A 21,903-nucleotide genomic window follows, 5' to 3' on the forward strand; every position below is an offset into this window, starting at 1 on the left:
GTCTTGCCATCAATTATCAGAGTTTGTCCGCCAGCTCAGCTCGCTCTTTTGAGCTCTTTTCCGCTCGATGCATTTAAATTTTTCCCCGGCAAAGTCCTTGATAAACATTTTTCAATTAATTTTTATTTGCTGCCGACGACATTTCTTTGTCCACACACATGCGCATATATTTATGTATGTATGTATATATGTTGCTGCGTACACATCAGCAGCAGCAACAGCAGCAGCAACTTGACGGCAGCAACAGCAGCGCCTTTATGTGTTTCACGTATTTCTTTAACGGATTTCCACTTGTCTCATTTTTTGGAAAAAACTTGTCGAGATGGCACTCGCATTGTCAAGCCCACTCACACACAGGCATTCGCAGATAAGGCGAGGCAGACAGAAAGAAAATCTTACACGCACGGCAATCGTGAATAAAGGAGAACGGGCAGCAACGGTGCGTGAAAAATCGTCCTGGAGCATCGAAGCACTTGAGATGCGCTAGCTCCAATTGGGGGTTTGATAAACGCAAGAGATACTCCAAATGAAATGATATGAATCACTTAAAAATGCAAGTATTACAGAAGATCATTAACCTGTTTTAAGCATCATTTACTACATTTTATGGAAATTTTTAAATCAAAGTACCCCCGAGTTAGCTATCTCAGAATCATAACAAACAGTATTGAGTGAGCAGTGGGCAAAACAAACACAATGATGTTCTCTCGTATCCTGAAACCAAGCCTAGTTTTATGTAGAAGTGTAAGCACTAGCGCACGCCTTCGTTACAAGGATCCCGTTTACCAGATTTTCCTGGACAAGGTGCGTGAGTATCGCCTGAAGAGTCCCAAGGGAAAGCCCATAGATCCTGGCCCGGAATACGATGCGGAACTGAAGGAAGCCCTTGAGCGACTGGCTCTTCAATACGGCGGCGGTGAGGGCGTGGATATGACGAAGTTTCCGAAATTCAAGTTGCCCGACATAGATATTGATCCTATTTCCGTTCAAGATCTGTAAGTTACTTATAAATTTTAAAAAGTTTTAATTAAAATATAAATACTTCTCAAGACCTGAGAACAAACCGAAGCCGGAAAAGGAGAGTAAAGATAAAGAAGTAAAGGCCAAAGATAAGGGCGGTGATAAAAAAGTGAAAGGCAAGGATGACAAGAAAGCTAACGAAACAAAGGGCAAGGATGAAAAGGACAAGAAAAAGTAGATCCTAACTAAAATAATCGTCTTGAATCTTTATAAAAGTCTTGCTTAATTTGTAACATTTTTGCATTAAATTAAAAATCTTAAATGTTAAATTACTACAAAATGACTTTAAATTCCAGCATATTTGAGCTACCCATTTGCAACGGGTATCCTGTTCCAGGATATACCCAAAAAAGAACGCGCCAAAATTTTTATTAAGCACATACATGCATAAGCAGCACTCACACACACACACACGTGCCCATGCTTTTACCATGTTAAGTAATTCCTTAAACAACACAACAGGTCGCCGCCATTCGCATGGCCTTGTCCCTCCCCCAGGTCCTTCGTCCTTTGGCGCTCCCACACCCCTCTACCCACCCCACCCCCTTCCATTTTTTCCGTGTAACTGACGCTGAGTGGCAGACACACAGATACTCACATAAGCAAATTGAATTTAATGCTTTCTGCTGTTGCTCTTGATAAAACGATGGAGAGAGCGAGAGGCGGCGTGTAAAGGACGAGCGTGTGGGAGCGAGAGAAACAAATCAAGAGACGTCGCGAAGGAAATAAAAGCCAAACGCACAAATAAATACGCACAAGTACATAAATTTAAATTATTTTCGTGGCCTGGCCTCGCTTTCATTATGCTTTTTTATTTTATTATGCCGCTCCGCTACAGTCGGCTTCAAGGATCCAAGCATCCAAGGATCCAAGGATCCGGCATTTGACTACGGTCCAGACGTACTGGCACACTTTCTGAATGCCATAAGAGTATCTCGCAGTGCGGTTGTATGTATCTGTGCCCGTGTATCTGCATCTGTATCTACATCTCTGGTGCCGTTGATGTTAATCTGTATCTGTACATGTTGCTGTGTGTCCTGTAACTCTGGCAGCGCATCTTCAGCTGTCTCTTAGCGAACTATGCGGCCGCATCGAGCAAACAGATACAACAACAACAACAACGCACCGAAGACGTCCTTGGTCCTTGTGTAAGGCATGTTAACTGGGATTTGACAGCTCGTAAATAATATTTCGCTTGTTTGTTCGCTCGGCACAACGAGAGCAACGTCTTGCACAAGGTTGAAACAAAGACAGTGGGCTGAGTTGGGGGTGTAATTTAAAAGATTTACATTTTCAGCTTTTTGTAAAAATATCGTGAAAAATAAAACCAAAAATGAGTGTGCCAATTGAAGAAAGTAGAGACTATTTAATAGATGATCATCTCTTCTAGAAACTTAATTTATTTATTAATGTGTATGAATAAATTATTTATATAGTTATATAGATGAATTATTCTACGGTAAATACCAATTGTGATAGTAAATTGTAGATATTCTTTTTAATATCTTAATTAATTTATCCGCCATCTAAAATGAATTATTTGTTGGAGACTTAGAGCCACTGTAGCCTCCTATTCGATGGCAGCCATGTGAAAACGAGAAACGCATTTCATTTTTAAGCTTCTCCTTCTTGGCCCTGCTTGTTAAACAGTCTTTTTACATGACATGTGTGGGCGGTGGGTGGTTGGTTGGTTGGTTGGTTGGTTGGTTCATCCGAGGAGTCAGATTCTGATTCGAATGAGATGCGGTGGCTGGTTGCTGGTGGCTGCTTGCTGGCTGTCCTGGCATGTCCTGGCATGTCCCGATTTTTCGGGCCCCAGCCGCCACTCTCATTATGCGCACTCTCCTCGTTGCCGGCTTATTAAATTTTCATAAAGCACAGGCGCTCGTAAAAAATTGTGCTCGGCCGCTTTTAAGCGCAAGTGGATTAAGATTAAAGCTTTTTAAAGGAAAATAACTTCAAAGGCGCACGACCTGTAATTAAAGCCATGAAAACTGTCCGCAATTCGATTGCCGAAAACTGAATTAAGCTGCGAACCCGACCGTCCAAGAAATCAGAGAAGTTGAGAAGTTAGGGTGAAACCAGGAGAACTGGAAACCACAGAAGGAATTGGGACTTCACCCACCGGATCCGCTCAACTGGAAGAAGATGATGGCGATGACGAGGTGGTGAGAGATTTCTAAGGTCGCTTTCCCGCTTTTCCGAAGCGCACACAGACACATGTTAGATATATGTCAGATATATGTGGATATATAGACGTGGAGATATATATATGTACGAGTATATCTGCCCGCTGGCTGTGCTGAAAGTGAAGCATCTTGTGCAATGTAAACGAAACGTAGCCGATAAAAATAATACGAGAGGCAATTTCGATTTATTGACAGGTGCTCGACTTTATTGAAACGTTTAACTTGAAAACCGATGGAAAAACCAAAAGGAGGCTCGCTCCACACATACTCGTATAGATATGTATGTAGTAAGTGAGCTCATGCAAAATTGTGCAAAACGATAAAAATTATGTGAATTTCGTTGTGATTTATCGCTGTGAGTTGGGGCGGTGCCTGGATTTTATGTGCCCAGATTTATGGCTCCTTCGGCCCGCACAGGATGTGCATTCGAGTTTTGGACAAATTTAATTACACTTTTACCTTGTGTGTCTTGTGCGGATCAGCCACGCACTATTTGTCATTTGGCCCGGGACCCATAAATTCCGATGTGCATTTAATTTTGTCGAGCCGCACGTACGCATCAATGCCTGGGCATTATTTAATAATGAAAATTGAATAGTCCTAATTCAACGTGATGACAAAGTGGGTCCAGGTGGATATATAAGTGTATATATGTGTATGGTATATGTGAGTATGTGTGTGTGTGGGACACGTGCCACTTGAACACACACGCACTAACGCAGGATACACAGGATACGCAGGATACGCAGGACGCCCCTCCAATTGTGGTTTTCCTTTTGTCGCTTCCGTTTCCGCATAATTTTTGCAAGCGGAAAACTTGAGAGCGCTGCGCTAACAAAACATTTGTTAAAACGGAAGACGGCAAACGCAGACAAAGGCGACGGTTTACCGGGGCAAGATAGCGCACTAAGACCCCCTTTAAGCTTACGTAATTTGGTCTCCCGAACTCGAGTCCAGGATACAGGGACTGCGAAATGCGGGCACGTACCAAGCAGGTGAACCGGGGAGCAGGGGAGCAGGTGAGCTGAAGACCAGGAGAGCACCAAAAATGCCCAAGTTCCACTTCATTTTTCCGGAGGCGAGCGGCATCACAAAGGTTGCATGTGAGCGGCGGAGTCGCGCTCCAGGATACGTTCCAGACTATATATTATGCCGCCGGGCGACAGTTACAACAATAAAACATTTCGGATGCCTCCTTGTCTTGTCGCTCGTCCGTCGCCGCCGCCCCCTGTTATCCTTCTGCTGTTATCCTGCCGCCACCACATCCACATCCACGTCCACGCACCTGGCCAAAAGGGCTGAGCCTGAGCCCGGGTTCGTCGTAATGAACGATGCCTGGCATTTTCTTGTTATTTTTTCATGCCGCAGCCGGCGGGCGGACGACGGGCGACATTATCCTTGTAGTTAATGTGGGCGCCTTTTGCAGGCTGCGCACGCACCGCCTCCCACCTGCGGGCACAGTGGGGCAAGAGTATTTATAGAAATGTTCACAATAAAATTAGCCCATAAAAATCACTTGACAATAAGAGCAAGCTTATAGTGAATGATGTTAAAAGCTTGTACACTTATATGGGTATTCTTGCTAAGTTTTCGATGTGGTGTGGGGTCCATTCACCAATTCCACTGTTCGTTTCGCCTGCAGGTTGATATGCTGCATGGCATTATGCCTTATGGCGAAGGTAATGGCGCCGCAGAGTCCTTTATCCTTCATCAGACCCGGCTTGCCGCGCCCACAGACTTGGCTTGCTGGTTGACTTGCAAATAACGCGTCACGCATACGCACCGTGCGCCTTGGACTGCAGGTGATGCCAACGGCGAGCGGAAGTGACAATGAGAACGCATTTAAAATTCATTAATTGAACGCATTTCCTGCTGAACGAAGCCGATCTTCCAGCCTGCTGGCGCCTTATTACTTACATCATCCATTCGTATGCTGTAATTGTGGGCATTTTCATTTCATTTCGCCGCCCATTCAGTGCGATTTTTAAGGCTCCTTCGAGCCGAAAACTTGACTTTACACTGCATAAATTAATTGAGTCTTCAAACAACGGACTGTGTCTGCGGCTTGGCTTCTCTCCTCCGGGGCGATAGTGTGTGCAGTTCCTGTGTGTGCTGGGAATCCTGTCTTCGTGGGCAACCGCACCATCAAAAACTTTGCAGCCGACTCCTCGGGTCCTGGCTGCATTTTGCGTCTAATGCATTTTTCATGCCCAGTTTGAATGGCAGCCTTTAGCGTCTGCTCTGATGCAATCGAATTAAAATTTATGACAAAACCATTAACAAAGTTGCCTACACTCCTTCGCTCTTGCAGCAGGGTCACATGCAAAACTTTCTTGACTTTTTTATGCACTTGCATGTGCTTGTAGATCTAACAGACTCTCAGTCTTAATGGCGACTAAACTTTGGGAAATTAATCGATAGTTGTAACTATTTAAACGTCGGCAGCAATTCTATTGGCATTTGCATCTTTTAACTAAATAAATTTGTATTTGCATATTTTAACTAAATATTTCCTTTGCCCGAGCATCAGTTACAAATAAACCGTCGAACATATAGCTAAAAACAACTCAATGATACAAATTTTTCGCAAGCCCTCAGACCAAGTGGAATGCTTGGGTATTTGACTTGTTACATTTATTTGCAGACAATGAAATAACCAACGGCTATGTTTCGTCCGCGTGGCCATAAATGTTTGATGGCTTTCGAACCGGGCCGCATTTTATGCCATGTTCTATTTGCGCATACCACAGATGTCTGGCCAAGTGGCCGACATGGCCGACAATGGCCTCCGAGGACCGAGTTCGCGTTGGAGTTCCAGACCTGGGTCCCAAGTTCCCCAAGTTCCCAAGCTCCCAAGTTCCCAAGTTCCCAGTTCCAAGTCCAAAGCAAACGGCTCGAGTGTGTCGGCATCTCAGACATCTAACGATCTCAGGGCGGCGACGCTGTGTGGGCCTGTGTCCTGCGACTGCGACTGCCGGCCTGTTATCCTTGCCATCCTTGCCATCCTGCGAGTCTGGACGAGGCGATAAAACGCTTCACTGTTCACTTATTGGCTGGGCGTGAGGAATTTTTATATTAATTTATTGGTCTGGCTCTGGTGAAAGTCAGTGGGCCGGCAATCGGCTGGCTTTTAAATTATGAATCGAATCGGAACTGAAAGAAAACCTGTCGAACCAGCGACTTCCACGCTGCCAGATTTCCTTCCTTTTATTTTCATAAATTTTATTTTTATAAATTTTTTTTTTTTTTTTTTGCAGTTTCATTCCTACCGGATTCGGTTTTAATGGCTTTTTAAATGCCAACTGATAAATGGCCAGGCTGCATGACAAATGAGATTTCCGCTCCGGCTTGGGCGTAAAGTGTTCCTGGTATTATGGGTGGAGCATTTTCCATTTCCATTTCCATTTGGGTGCCCAGCGGATTATTAACTTATATGGCAAGAAGCTCATTAATAATTCGCTTATAAAGTGAGTTGGCAAAGGGCAACTCTCAATGTGCCAAAGATTAAACAAAGGTCTTCACCGACAAGCTCGTTTCGCTCTTGTGTTGTAAAATATTGCGCATACGCCACTTGGTCCCCGGAGGTCGACGAAATTAAATGCAAAATAACAACAAGTCACACAGTCATCTTTGCAGGCACTTAGCTCTTGCCGCTGAACTTTTCTTACGGGTTTTCTTTTTTTATTTTTTTTTTTTTTGTGGCACAAAGGACACGGACAAGTTGGCAGGACACAGGCAAACTGAAGTTTTCGCGTAATTTCACGTATTTTGTGCAAATACGCTCAAATATGCCACACAACAAGAGGGCCAACAAACAAAACTGTTTTCTTTCTCCCCGACCTGCCAAGTTTCCCCACTTCCCCTTGGATTTTGGCTCGCTTTTATCCACGTCCCTCTGTCTGGGGACTGTTGTCAGTTTTTACGTAAAATTAAATTTTATTTATTCATACATTATTGTATTAATGCTTCTGTCATGCGATTGGAAGATATAATACGATGTGAGTGAACTCTGAAAAAACAGCATACTCAGGCAAATAAGTTGAGAATCGAAGCCCCTTGTTATATTCAATAAGTGAAATGGATATTATCAAGTGAAGAGTTGTTCGAAATGATTTCGGCACAGAATGCAAGGTATTCGTTTTGAGCACGAATGTCTTATTATAGGATTTCCCCCCATTTATGGCAATACACTTTAAATCAACTAATTGGAATCACTCAATCACTTTTCTCTCCTCCACTCGACTTGTTTATGTTTTTGCTTTGGCAAATACGAACGAAAAGTGCAACATCATTTCTATTTGTTTTTGAGCACTGCTTGGGGGGTAAACAATGAGGCTGCATTTTCAATAAGTCGGATGGAGAGCGCCAAGGAAAATCTTAAATGGATTAAAAACCAATGGAAATTAAATTGAATTTATCCAAGTGGAATCAATGGTGCCCTTCCTGCGCTGGCTTGGTATTTTACTATTCAGTGTACGACTGCTTAAAGGCAATCAACAACATTGTCTTGATCATTCGCTTTAAGCTCGAATTGTTTTTAAACGATGCCCATATGCTTGTGAAGAAAAGTTGATGCTGAAAAGTGATTTGCCGTCGTAACGTTTTGTGGCTCTCGATTTAGTCGTAAAAATGTTGGCAGCCCGCAAAAAATACAGTGAGCAAGGCAACAAAAGGATTCTGGCATAAATCGAGGCGATGTCGCAGGACTAAACTGATTTCTATGCCAGCGAGGCGAAGGAAACGACAGGACGAAACAAGACGGCGCCCCGAGAATACAAAACAATAGTGCGTAAAGATGGGCAAATTGTCTATTTAGAAGAAAAAAGGGATACAAGGTCAGCCATTGCTCCGTGGATCCTTGTTACTGTTGCCAGGGGGTCAACGGAATGATGTCCTGTTTAGTGCTGGCTCAACGAAGCTCAACATTTTATAGACTATAGACAAACTCTGAATAATCTATGCGCCATAAAAGTGAAATCGAATTGCGAGTCTAGGGCCCTGTTCAAAAGAGTCATCAAGACGCAATTTATGGCGACTCGGATTCGCTTTCGCTTTCGGATTCTGATTCTGATCCTGTTGCTTTATAAGCAGACTCATCTCCCAATCAGGCACATATGGATGTGTCAGGTGGAAAGGTGGAAACAGCAAAACACTTGACGTTCGCTTTATGCAAATTAGTTTCAAATAACAAGGACACCAGCAGCGGCAGCCAAAAAGTTGTTACATAAATTACCCAACTGCTGAAATATAAATTAAATTAAATGAAGTTGAAAACTGCGACAAAGCGTTGCGTTGCGTTGGTCCCTTTTTGCGGAAAATGTATCGCCCGTGACCGAAAAATATTTGTTTTTGGGGGGAGAGGGAAAATTTATGTAAAAGAGCTTAAAATGATACGCGACAAGCGCAAAAATGCAATGAAAATATTTTCGTGCTCATCGTGAGCACGGAGAGCTCGGCAAATTTTGTAATCAAATTAAGGTGCAAACCCTCGGTCTGCAGTATTTTTAGCTCAGTTCAGTTATTATTGGGAAAGTTCAAGGGGCGCGAAATTAGTTTTTCGAGGCCAACGTGCCGGAATCCGCGATCGAAATCGAAATCGAAGCGCACATGTGGCAAAGTTGAGAAGTGGAGGCAAGAGGAATCCTCTTTGCGCATAGGAATTTAATTGAAAGATAGTTCCCCGAAAGCAAGCCATATGAAATTGCAAGAAATCTCGCACGGTCCCCAGACGTGATCTCGTTTCCCGATGCGTTCCATTCCACTACCACTGTCATTGTCTTGGCCCGAACCGAACCGCGGAGTTGGCTAGGTGACGTGACTTGGCCGGGACGTGCTTCACATTAGCGTTGCCGCAACGTAAACATAATCATCTCCACCAAGCGCCAACCACCAATAGCACACCACCCAATAGCACCAACACCCACCACCACCCACTCTCACATACATCGTTGTCGCATGAAAAGTGGAAAATCGGGTTAGCAGTGCCAAAAACGCAGACAATGGCAGCGTTGACTGCGGTTCGCGATAAATCAGCAACAATACAATCCCAAACTCTAAGCTCCAACGCCATTCAGGTCGCTTTGCTGTGCGCCACCCAGCAGCGGTGGCAAAAATAGATTTTAAATTTATAAATTATGAGCGTGTGTTGCAGCAAATTGAAACGTTACGCTTGCAGCATGTGGCAAACTCTCGTGCGATGGATAGCAGCAAATGAAGCACTTTAAAATGCGTCACATTCAATTTGGTCAACAAATAAATATTTGAAAATAACCGCGTTTCGTATTGCCGGCGACTAGGTTTAATTGCTGGGCATACAAAATAATTTCCAAATCGATTCAATGGGGCATTTTGTATGAACAGACGCAACCTTAATTATCAAGGTAAAAAGTGAAAACATAAAATATTCTATTCATTGGGAACCACTCATAAAGATTAGATAACTAGTAATTAAAAAAGAGAAACAGTTTTTTTGCAGCTACATAACGGGTACCTAATAGTCGAGACACTCTCTCTTTTATGTTAAAAATTAGCATAGTTAAACGAAGTGAAAATAACTGAATTGAAAATAACTGAACAGGGCACAAAATTTAAGCCGTTTTCAACCACACTCTATTTAATATTGCTGCTAATTGAGTAATCAAATTTGAGGCAAATATTTGCGCTGTTTTACCATCTTAAAAAGTATTGACAATTTCATTTTGGCACAGAACATTTGTTTGCTCCCCGGCAGCAAACTATAAATCATTGGCTTAGTTTATTTTAAGTTTTTGCGCCATCAACCGACCAACCCACCGAAAAATGCTCGCACCATATTCAGATACTCAGATATTCCGCCGCCACACTCATCCATTTGGGATGATTTTATGGCAACCATTTTCATATTCATGCTCGTATATCAAAAACCATTTCAAAATGGCTGTGCGTCGCTTTTGCGGTGGCAAAAGCATAATAAAATGCAGATAACAGCAATCAAATTTACTGGGCACCCTGGATGGGGGGATTTTTATTCGGAGGGGGCGGGCTGTCCGTTTGGACAAGGGGTATCAGATAGGAATGGAGCTGGAATGGAAGAAAAATATCGAATAAAAATATTTCAATAATTCCCAAGCAAACAACGAGGCAATTAATTAACCAAGTATGTATATATCTCTAACATCTCATATTTCTTTCGCTATCCCCATGCCACTATTTCGATTTGTTTGATTGGAATTTCCTGCACTCTCTTCAGCTGTTCACGTTTTTCAGATCCTTTTCGATGCTCCGCGTGCCCACGTAATTAATTTGGCCAACATTTAAAGGGACGAAGTGTTCCCTTTTTTGCCAGATTCCACTCATATTTATGCTAATCAAACACAATCCTGACCTCGGGCAGAAATCAGCAAGACAAACAAATTCGGAACGCAGCTCAGACCTCAGAACTTCGACCACCGCTGAGTTTTCGGCTTTTCGGTTGCTTGAAATTTTCGAGGGCAAGGGCAAGTCTGTGCCACGCCCCCAGGGAGCATTGAGCTTGGGACGCTGGCTGCTTGTTTATAAAAATAATTAAGAAATATTTTCATGTTTTATAACTTTTGTGCAGCTCGAAACTTTTTAAATAGACAAACTTTTGTTGCCGCCGCCGCTTGTTTACTTACAAAATGTTCGTTGCGCCTTCCCCGCTTTCCCTCTTCCACGTTGAGCAGGCCGTATATCTGATGGATACATTTGAAAATCTCGAAACAGCTAACAACATACTTCATTATAATATTTTCACTTTCAACTTGCCAGGCAGTGTCCGTCCGAAGCCCTGATAAGACTTTTATGCACCGAGAGAAATTCCCAGTTTAGCTAAAAATAATTAGTTTGGGATATAATATAAATGGCAGGGTAATGAAAATTGTTTATAAATGGTTTCTTCTTGTGTTGATATTACCTCTTTACATTTAATTGAATAATTGGCATTGCTTTTCTCAGGTTTTTTTTGTTTAAATTAACGATTTCAAATACACTTTCAAATACCTTCATAATCTCTTAACTTGTCTTTAAATAATTCCCATGAGAAGTGCTATCTACATATTTTATTTAGGCTTGCTGTTGGAAAATGAATGCGTAACTTTTCCGAAATAAGTATAATTTCATTGCTTCTTCCTAAACCACTTTTCTCAGAGTGCCGATTTATGCCGGCACTGTTGGCTTATTGTTCTTGGTATTGTTGTCCCTGCTTTTTGGCCCGCAGGCGAAACATTGACGGTGGCGTCGCCTTCTTTTCCTGGGAGTGAGTGTTCCCTTGACAAAATGTCTAATTTCCGTGCAGGAAAGCAAGAAATTACTTTACGGTTTGTTAATAGCGGGCGGCCTCCTCAAAAACCAGCAGCGATCCTTGGGCTTTGTGCGTTGTCCTGTTGTTGTCTGCCTAGGCTGAGTTGGCTTAAACGCTGTGACATATTTTGGCTCGCATCCTGGCCAGTTTTCCGCCCGCCGGCCAACTAAGAGTGCCATTTTGCTTGGCGGAGCCGCGTTTAATGGGAATTTAAACGGTAACAATTACAGCTTCTTCAGGGTAGATGGCGCAAATACCCACCTGTCAAGTCAATGAAACTTTCGCGGCGCTATTGAAATTTTTGGCGTGTGCGCCCATAACGACACCTGCTTTTGGTGTCCTGGAGTTCTTCCTTCTTGTGGTCCAAGAACTTGAGCACTGGCTAACGACTTCGGCAGCGGAAATGTCTGCCCTTCAATTTTATCATCTTCTTGAACTTAGTATATTTTGCTGCCACTTCAATGGCTACACGTGTGCGTCTGTTTTTTCTGGTCTAAGTTTGGTTTCGGCTGTATTCATATTGGCGCATGTAAAGGCTATGATAACAGTGGCTAGACAGCGGAATAACAAGCAGCTTCTGCGTTAAAATGGTAATGACGTGGCCAAAAGATGAATACTTGCTAAACTTACTTAAACTGTATGTAAATAGTTATATTTTATATTAGTAGATATATCCTTAAAGTAAGCAAGTGTCCTGCGACTCGATTAAATAGCTGTCGGGCCGCAAAAATCCAAATTATCTGTGTAGCATCCCCGATCCTGTTGGCACCCACTTTGTGGGCTTTTCTCTGCGTTTGTCTGCGGCCTGCATTTTTCGCCCTTTGCGACGATACAAGTTTTTGCATTGCCAACATTTTTTGTTGTGTGTTTGTCGCCGCTCGGCTCCCCCCTTCTCCCCTTTCGCCCCACGGCTGTTGAGAAATTTTCCGCATTTTGTTTTTCGCCAGTAAAAGGCTCCTGTGGCCTAAGTCCGCTTGTATTTGCCAATTTTGTGTGCTGCCCACAACAAGGACATCAACAGCAGCAGCGACAGCAGCTAGGGCAACAAACACAAACAGGAGCAACAGAACTGCAAGGACCCTCTGGCTGGAGGGCAGGACGCGGAGAAACTAATTTCTTCCCGGGATTTCGGCTTCTTTTGTATCGCTTCTATGTTCCGGTGTGTGTATGTGTGTATGTATGTGTGTGTGTGCTGTGTTTGTGTGCGTGGCTCGCGGCAGAGTTAAGTTTTTGCCATTGTTGTAGGGGTTTTACTCCAGTTTTTCCTTGTTTGCCATCGCTGTTGGCTAGCTTGTTAGCCAGCCAGTTCAGTTGCCCAAATGCCATTTCCTGCCACCACCGCCACCGCCACCGCCGCCGCCCCTGTCCGCAGGCAAAAATATTTAAATTATTATTTTCGGCTCTGCCGAGGAAAGGCAAATTTGATTAGGAAAATAAATGCTACCCGGGGGACTTAACATGCCATTCCAATTTGAGCCAATTTACCCGAACTTGTCCTCGACAGACACACTTTCACCTGTGAGCTGTGTGAAAATCGGAAATCGTTTGGTCTCCGAAGGAAGAAAAAAAATGGAATAAGAAACGATGTTTGGGCTGTTGGGCTGCAGATGATGCATTTTCTTGTTAATTAGTTGCAGTCTGTTTATGGTGCGTAATTTATGGCATCTGTTCTGGGTTCCACAGCCAGCACTGAAGAAAAAGGCAAGTCATTTGGGTATATTAATATTAAATATGTATTGAATATATCATTAGGACAAAGTGTGCTTAAGTACGGTAAAATATTTATGAATAAAAATAACAAACTGTTAAATATGCGTAGTATGACTTATTAATTTCTGAACGGAATTATAAACAGTCGAAATGTGATTACTTTGCAAATGAGATACCATTACTGTTTTTCAAGATGCAACACATATTTAACACTTCATCTTTTGTTAGGAGTCATCTCAGTCCTATAGCTAATATTTCTTCGAGTGTAGTTAATTATCCACGAATTTCCTTGTGTGTAAAGTTCAGAGAGGCGTGAGGTCATCCATCGCCTGACTCCGACTCCGACTCTGACGCTGGCTGTCTTGTGTCTGGAAATTCAATATATTTCACATTCACATTCAATTTCCATTTCCAATCTGCAACCGCGGCCCCCGAGGCACATGTGTGTGTGTGTGTGTCGCATCCCAGATGCCGTCAGATGCAGTTGCTCCTCCTCCGCTCCCCTTCCATTGCTGCCACATGTAGTAATCAACCCCTTGTGAGGGGGGCATGGTGTTTCGCCCCTGTAAACAAAACATTCATCAAAATTTTATACACTCAACATGTGCCACGCCTGGCTGCAGTTCTCCCCCACTCCGAAAATGTTCGCCGCAGGCTGACAATATTGTTTGTGTTCTCGGCTGCCCGTTTCGATTTTGAATGTTCTTTGAAAAATCACAACTAATTAACTTGGCCCACAGCTCCAAATTACGTGGGAGTGGGGTTCTTTTTTTTCCAATGAGCTGCTTCTGGCCTTTGGCATCGGAAAGCGATTTTTGTGTGTGGCCTGCTCCTGGCGGCCAGATGTCGATTGTGATGATCTGTTGTGAGCTGGCGGCTCCCAAAAAGCAGTTTATAAATAGAGAACGTGTTCGGGCTGAGGTAGTTTTCACTTCACATCCGGTGGCTTGATAAGAAATCTCCGCTAAATGAGGCCCATCAGCGACAGAGGTGAGTTGCACCGCGATTTACGGATTTGGGGGAGCGCTGTGGCTGCCATAAAATGTTGAACTTTATCTTGAAGTTCATCCGGCTGTAAAAGGAATTTTCGGAGGGAGAATATATCTGCCCTTGTAGTTTCTATTATATCTCTGCACCCATATATCTCTAGTACCATTGCATCCATATATAATGGCTTGGTGCAAAGGCCTTGTTCCACCACAAAGTTAATGAACTTTTCAGGTGGAGTCAATGAAAAGGGGTTGCATTTATCTGTCAGCAGAAGTCTTCCCAAACTGTAGTCGCATTGTCTTAATATCCTTTTTTTCAATCTGCACAATTTCGAGCTTGGTATCTCCTTGCAGCATCGTTCCATTTTCTCAGCTTATTTCGCGAAGCAAACTTTCGTTAATTGCAACAATCGTAGCCGGGAACGGGCTGGCTGAGAAAAAGTTCATAAAAATGAGTAATTTTGAGCAGCTCTCGTTTGCATTCCGCGTCTGTGATTGAGGCTTCTGGCAGAGCTGATTGTTTTCTGGCGGCTGCCTCCATTGTGCGCCAACTTCTGGGCAACTGTCGATGAGCGGGTAAATTGTTGAGAACTTCAGATGCCCCGGAAAATCCCATCCTCTCACATTCAACCAACCAACCAGCAGGTGGCGGAGACAATGCTGAATGGAGGTATTTATTAAAACAAACTTGGGGCGAGTGCAGAGGCAGCGACAATGGCATCCTCGTTTGGCCTTGGGCGAAAGTTTAGCGCAGCCTCGCAGCTGGGGAGTTTCCAGGATGCAAGTTGGCAGGCGCATAAATGTCACTTACGCGCTTCTTGACGCCACCAAGACCAACCAACCAACCAACCAAGCAACCAACCAAGCCACCCACTAACACCCACTAACACCATTGTGCTGCGCTACAGTCAACTATTGGGGGAATTGCGAAAGTGACAATTTCGACAGGAGCCGGATGGAGCGAGTCCTGTGGGACAGGAGTCCTTTGGCGAGGCGTCTGGCCAAAGTGTAAGTGCAAATTCAGTTTGGTTTAATTTCGACAGGCTGCGGTCGTCGTGGTGCATTCCCATTCCCATTCTCTCGTTTACCACTCTCCATTGACCAAAAGCTGTCACCATCGTCCTGCCGCCTGAGAGTCCTCCTCCTCCTCCTGCAGCAGGAGGAGGATCTTTATTATTAAGTTTTTCGCTTACTTCTCGCCAAGTGCGATGGAAAGTTTTGTGGACCGGCAAGTTTGCCATCAAAGCAGCGTTTTCAATGTTTTTCTAGATTTCGGCTTTTGTTTTCTGGTGCAGATTTCATCTAGCCATCCTTAGGCGAAAACTTTCCATCTGCGAAGTGTTCTCTGCAAATTTGTTGTCTATCGCCTTGCCGAGGACAAAAAATGAAATAAATCGCAAAAAGTTTGCATTGGCAGCAAATTAATATTTTCCAAATATTTGACAAACTTTTGCCCCTTTTCAAAATGCTAAGTAAAAAAATTATTTGCGGATTTCATTGATTTCGTGTTATTCCTCTTGCAAAGGAAATTGAAAAACCTTTTTATTGACAGTGAATTAAAGTTTTTACTAAATTGTACAGGTCGTTGACAAATAAGTGAGCTGTGTGCATTTGCGTAAACCTAAAAATATAACAATTTATGGGAATTTAAAAAATAAGTATTAAACTCATGGGGTTTATTTTTCCGATGCGGCAGGAATGCTTCATTGCACTTGAGTTATTGCTCGGAATCGGATGACAGAATCGCCATCTCCCTCCTTTGCAAACACTGTTCGCATAGCTGCTCCATGTCCTTGTGCATTTCTTCACATCCCATTGGTAAATATTCAATATTTTGGTATTTATCTTGTCGGACAATAAAATAAAGCAAAATTCGCATGCAGTGTGTGTTGGGATGGGTGTTAGGATGGGTGTTGGGATGCAAAGACGTAGTCCAACTGGGTCACTAAGGTCCTGCAGTTGCTGTTCTAGTTCCTTGGTGAATGCCACCGGAATTTACATGTTCGAATTCTCTTTAAGCATTTTGTAAGCCGGTCTGCTCTTGGCCATTGGAAAACAACGTAAGCCGCTTGCAACCCCATTTGTCCCAACTCCTTTGAAGCAGGATACTCCGGCACTCAAATAAATCCTTTGAAAATGTGTAATATCGTTATGTAGAAATCAATACCGAAGCAGCGCAGAAAATATTTTAATAAGGCTAGAAAAGTATTTCCACTTTGACGTGTTCTTAAGACTACAACTGCAATTGTTGATAATAAAGTGGATTGCTTTATTTTAGTTAGAATATATTTATTAATACTTTTGTTTTGTGCTTCGTGCACTTCCATTCAGTTTTACATTCTTTGAGCAGGTGACATAATTATGTTATTTAACATTACATTACATTTCATTACATTATCCGCGATCAGCTGATTCATTCTTATGCTAATTAACATTTCATATCAAGGCATACACATTTATTCCAACACGCCTCTTAAATTTGTTGTCTTGATTTTCTTTCATTACTTTAACTTTACAGCATCTCTATTTCGTATAAATTTCTGTTTGTCTAACGCTTTGGTTAACATGTCTGCTATATTAAGTCTTGATTCTATCTTCACAATGTCTATAATACCTTTTTCATAATTTTCGTTAACATAATGATACTGCACTTCAATGTGCTTCGAATTTTTTGTAAAGTTACCAAATTTAGCAATGGCTACTGCGCCTGAATTATCTTCGTAAATCTTTATCGCTTTTTCGTTATCAATATTAAATATTTCACATAACATGTTTTTGACAAATAATATTTCTGTGACTGCTTCTGACATGGCAATGTACTCTGCAAACGTTGAACATTTTGTTACTGCGTGTTGTTTGTGTGTTTTCCAATATACTATATTTCCATACATTCTAATTATAAATCCCGTCGTGGATTTTCTATCAACATTATCTCCTGCATAATCGGAGTCTACCATACAATCTAATAATTCATTATTCTTATTCTCTTCAAAAGTTAAATTCAGATCTCTTGTCTTATATAAATATTTTAATACTCTTAGCGCGTATTTATAGTGTGTTGAATTGTAACAACTTTGATATCTGCTTAAGTAATTTACGGAATATGATATATCTGGTCTTGTACCTGCGCTTATATATAATAATTCACCTATCAAATTTCTGTATTTAATTTTCTCATCACATTCAGTTGCTTGATCTAATTTTAAGTTTGTTTCCATTGGAGTTTCGTATAGCTTAGCATTTTCCAGATTATACTTAATTGCCAGTGATTCAATATATCGTTTTTGATTTAACGTCATTTTCTTACTTTCAGTACTATAATTAATTTCTATTCCAATATAACTTCCGATTTTTCCTAAATCTTTCATTGTAAATTTGTTCATTAAACAGTCTTTAATTTCAGTTATTTTCGTTTTGTTCTTACTGCATATCAATATGTCGTCTACAAATACTAAAATATATATTTCATCTTTATCCTTTCTTTTTACATATAAACAATAATCGTAATTGCTTCTTATAAAATTTAATTTGTCGAGATATTTATGCAAACATTCGTACCATGCTCTTGGGCTTTCTCTTAATCCATATAATGCCTTTATTAATTTATAAACTTTGTTTTCTCCTGTTTCGTAACCTTTTGGTTCATTTACATAAACTTCTGATTTTACATAGCCATTCAAAAAGGCTGTTTCGACATCCATCTGATTTACAAACAGACCATTTTTACAACAATATGATAGTAATATTTTTAATGTTTGCATTTTTCCTACTGGTGAATATACATTTTCTAGTCGTTCTCTTTGTTGGAAACCTCTTACTACTAGTCTAGCTTTGTATGTCCCATCACTTTTCTTTTTGTACACCCATTTTACATCTATAATCTTTTTGTTTATCGGTTTTTCTACAATTTGCCATGTATTATTTTTATTTAAGCATTGCATTTCTGTATTCATTGCTTTGAGCCATTCTTTCTTTTCATTACTATTCATCGCCTCTTCGTACGTGTTTGGTACAATGGCATTTACATAATTGATATAAATAAAATGTGTTACTGGGTTACCGTATAGATTTACTGGTCTTTTATTTCTATTTGATGTTCTCTGCACTGTTAAATGTTCTTTGTTTTCCTCACCCTCGCTTTCATCGCTAGTTTTTGAATTAACTTCTTCCGTGTCATTTAGTTCGTCTGTCTTAGCGTTATCTTCATCATCTTCTTCATTTTCATCTATTTCACTTTCATTATCATTCTGCTTGTTTTTCTCTAGGCAAATTAATTTTGTTTTCTCTTCCACAACTTGAACATGTCTTGCGTTTATTACTCTATTGTTTAGTAAAACTCTATATCCGTTTGTATTATAACCAACTAATACTCCTAATTCTGATTTGTTATCCCATTTACTCTTTCTGCGTACTTCTGGAACTCTAACAAAAACTCTACTTCCGTATATTTTTAAATTTTCTACATTTGGTTTTATACCAAAAAATATTTCATATGGGCTTTTATTTACTGCTGTATTTGCGATTGTTCGATTTTTTAAATAAGCTACTGTGTTCATCACTTCTGGCCAATATCGCCTATGTATGTTTGCTTCTCTCATTAAGCACCTTCCAATATCCATTGCCGATCTGTTATATCTTTCTGCTACGCCGTTTAATTCGTGTACATACGGTGGACATGTAGTTAACTGAATTCCCTTATACTTTACAAAGTTTAATATTTCTCTATTCAAGTATTCTTTACCGTTATCGCATTGGATTTGTTTTACTTTTTTACTGAACTGATTTTCAACATAATTAACATATTCTTTTAAGCAGCTCGCAGTTTCGGATTTATTTTTAATACAATATATTCTCGCGCATTTACTAAAATCGTCAACGAATGTCAAAAAATATTTTTCCCCACAATAACCTGTTGTGCTGTGTGGTCCGTTTAAGTCTGTATGTATTAACTCTAATGTCTCTTTAGTTTTCTTTCTATTGTTCTCGAATGGTTCGTTTGACATTTTACTTTGTATACAATTCGCACATTTCATTTCGGTATTCTCGATTTTATCTGGCAGACCATCTAACATTTTATTCTTAATAATTCTATTCAAATATTGAAAATTTACGTGGCCTAATGCCCTGTGCCATTTTTCTTTTTCAGTTAATTTAGTTACATTTGTATATATTTCATTTCTTTTATTTTTTGGCATGAAGCTTTTTACATTATATAAACTATCAATTTTACTCGCAACTGTCAGCAATTCTCTCTTTTCGTTATAGATTTTTGTATCATTATTTCTGGCTACGACTGTACATTTATTTTCAGTTATCTTTGATATGCTTAGCAAATTTTGTTTTATGCCTTTTACAAAGTATACATTTTTAATATCGATCAAATTTTCATTGTTGTATGTTCTAAAATATGTTTCTACATTTCCAATCTTGGTCGCTTGCAATTGTTTGCCATCGGCTACTTTAACATTAATAGGATTTTTCAAATTAATACAGTTCTTAAAAAGTTTACAATCGTTTATAATGTGATCAGTGCATCCACTATCTAATAACCAATTTACTGTAGTTTCGTTGTTACTTTCGCTGTTATTACAATTTATTAATTTTTCGTTTCCTATCATTCTTGTTGTCCATGACTGTACGCTGTCGCTGTTTTCTTGTTGTCTTCCTTGATTCCTGTCTCCTGAGTAATTTCCACGTCCTCGACCATTTCCATGATGTTGACCTCTGCCTCGGCCGCCTCTTTGATTCGTATTCTGATATCGCCTGTTGAATTGTTGTTGTTGTTTATTTTCGCCTCTCGCATTTTGCTCAGCATGCCAGCAGTCCCTCTGAATATGACGTTATTTTGTTTGTCCACTGGACCTCTGTTTAAACTTTTTTCTTTTATTTTTGATTTTACGTACTCTACCGTTCGTTGTGCTTCCGGAATTACATCTAAGAAGTCTCCAATATAACTGTAGCTTGTTGGTAGTGCTTTTAAAAGATACCTCATTTTTTCGTTTTCGTCTATGGTGCCTCCAGCGTTTTTTAATTTATTTACTGCTTTCTCGAATTCTATAAAAAATTCTTCCACTGTTTCATAGTCTTTTAGTTTAATTTCGTCGATTTTTCCTCTGCACAGTATTTGCAGGGCTGTTGATTTTGTCGAATACATTTCATTTAACTTGTTCATAATTTCTAATGTCGTTTGGCACTCACTAATATATTCTAACTGTTTGTCTGATATTGTACTGATTAAAATTGTTTTCGCTTTTAATTCTGTTTTCATCCATGTTGTTTCATTATCTTCCGTTGTTCTTGTTCGCACTGCTGGTTCTTTGCACTCTTTGTATTCCAATATTGTCATTAATCTGAATTTCCAGCTTCCAAAATTAGCTCCATCGAATATGGGCATAACAATGTCTTCGATTTTTGCGTTAGCACTCATTTTTTCCGTTTCACTTTTAATCTGTTTGCACACTTCTTTTATGTCTCTTTCTATGTCATTCATTTCATGCACATTTTCATATAGGGTCACACTTTTCTACTTCCATGTAATAAAAAGGCTTGCACGTGAACTTTTAAATTTTTAATCTGCTTCCATCAATCCTTTTAGTTTATGTTTTCAATCTTTTTCCGTTTAATTGTTCAGCATTAGTCAATAGTCTTGTTTACGTATTCGTATTTTTTAATATTTCGCACTTTTAATATTGTTTTTCTCTTTTTATTTCTTATACACGTTTTTCTTTTTTTTTTTTTTTTTTTTGTCGCTTCACTCGAACAGCATTTATTTTTATAACTTGGATTTAGTTATACACTTTGGATTATTTTCTTTTCTCGAACCTTGGATTAATTTTTTCTAACCTTGGATTAATTTTTTCTAACCTTGGATTAATTTTTTTCTAACCTTGGATTAATTTTTTCTAACCTTGGATTAATTTTTTCTAACCTTGGATTAATTTTTTTCTAACCTTGGATTAATTTTTTCTAACCTTGGATTAATTTTTTCTAACCTTGCTCTGCTACCATGTTGATAATAAAGTGGATTGCTTTATTTTAGTTAGAATATATTTATTAATACTTTTGTTTTGTGCTTCGTGCACTTCCATTCAGTTTTACATTCTTTGAGCAGGTGACATAATTATGTTATTTAACATTACATTACATTTCATTACATTATCCGCGATCAGCTGATTCATTCTTATGCTAATTAACATTTCATATCAAGGCATACACATTTATTCCAACAGCAATAAAGTTATTATGCCTCCTTACATCAATTATTATACCCGTTACTCGTAGAGTAAAAGGGTATACTAGATTCGTTGAAAAGTATGTAACAGGCAGAAGGAAGCGTTTCCGACCATATAAAATATATATATTCTTGATCAGGATCAGTAGCCGAGTCGATCTGGCCATGTCCGTCTGTCCGTCCGTCTGTCTGTCCGTCTGTCCGTCTGTCCGTATGAACGTCGAGATCTCAGGAACTACAAAAGGTAGAAAGTTGAGATTAAGAATACAGACTCCAGGGACATAGACGCAGCGCAAGTTTGTCGATTCATGTTGCCACGCCCACTCTAACGCCCACAAACCGCCAAAAACTGCCACGCCCACACTTTTGAAAAAGGTTTTGATATTTTTTCATTTTTGTATTAGTCTTGTAAATTTCTATCGATTTGCCAAAAAACTTTTTGCCACGCCCACTCTAACGCCCACA

General features: G+C 40.3%; 1 protein-coding gene across 1 annotated transcript; it reads left to right on the top strand.

Annotated features, from left to right (window-relative positions):
* Positions 1–650: 650 nt before the first annotated feature.
* Positions 651–1,292, top strand: LOC122617489 (ATP synthase-coupling factor 6, mitochondrial). Its single transcript, XM_043793370.1, has 2 exons — positions 651–995; positions 1,051–1,292. Exons 1-2 carry the CDS (start codon positions 697–699, stop codon positions 1,196–1,198), a joined length of 447 nt encoding a protein of 148 aa, XP_043649305.1. The 5' UTR covers positions 651–696; the 3' UTR covers positions 1,199–1,292.
* Positions 1,293–21,903: the final 20,611 nt, after the last annotated feature.

Source organism: Drosophila teissieri, chromosome 3L (assembly GCF_016746235.2).
Source record: "Drosophila teissieri strain GT53w chromosome 3L, Prin_Dtei_1.1, whole genome shotgun sequence".
In the NCBI taxonomy this organism is placed as follows: Eukaryota; Metazoa; Arthropoda; class Insecta; order Diptera; family Drosophilidae; genus Drosophila; species Drosophila teissieri.

Bases quoted from the DNA above. Each gene is read 5' to 3' on its own strand.
- LOC122617489 (XM_043793370.1), top strand. From the start codon at position 697: ATGATGTTCTCTCGTATCCTGAAACCAAGCCTAGTTTTATGTAGAAGT. The intron at 996-1,050 runs GTAAGTTACTTA...ATACTTCTCAAG, and splicing joins CCTATTTCCGTTCAAGATCT to ACCTGAGAACAAACCGAAGC.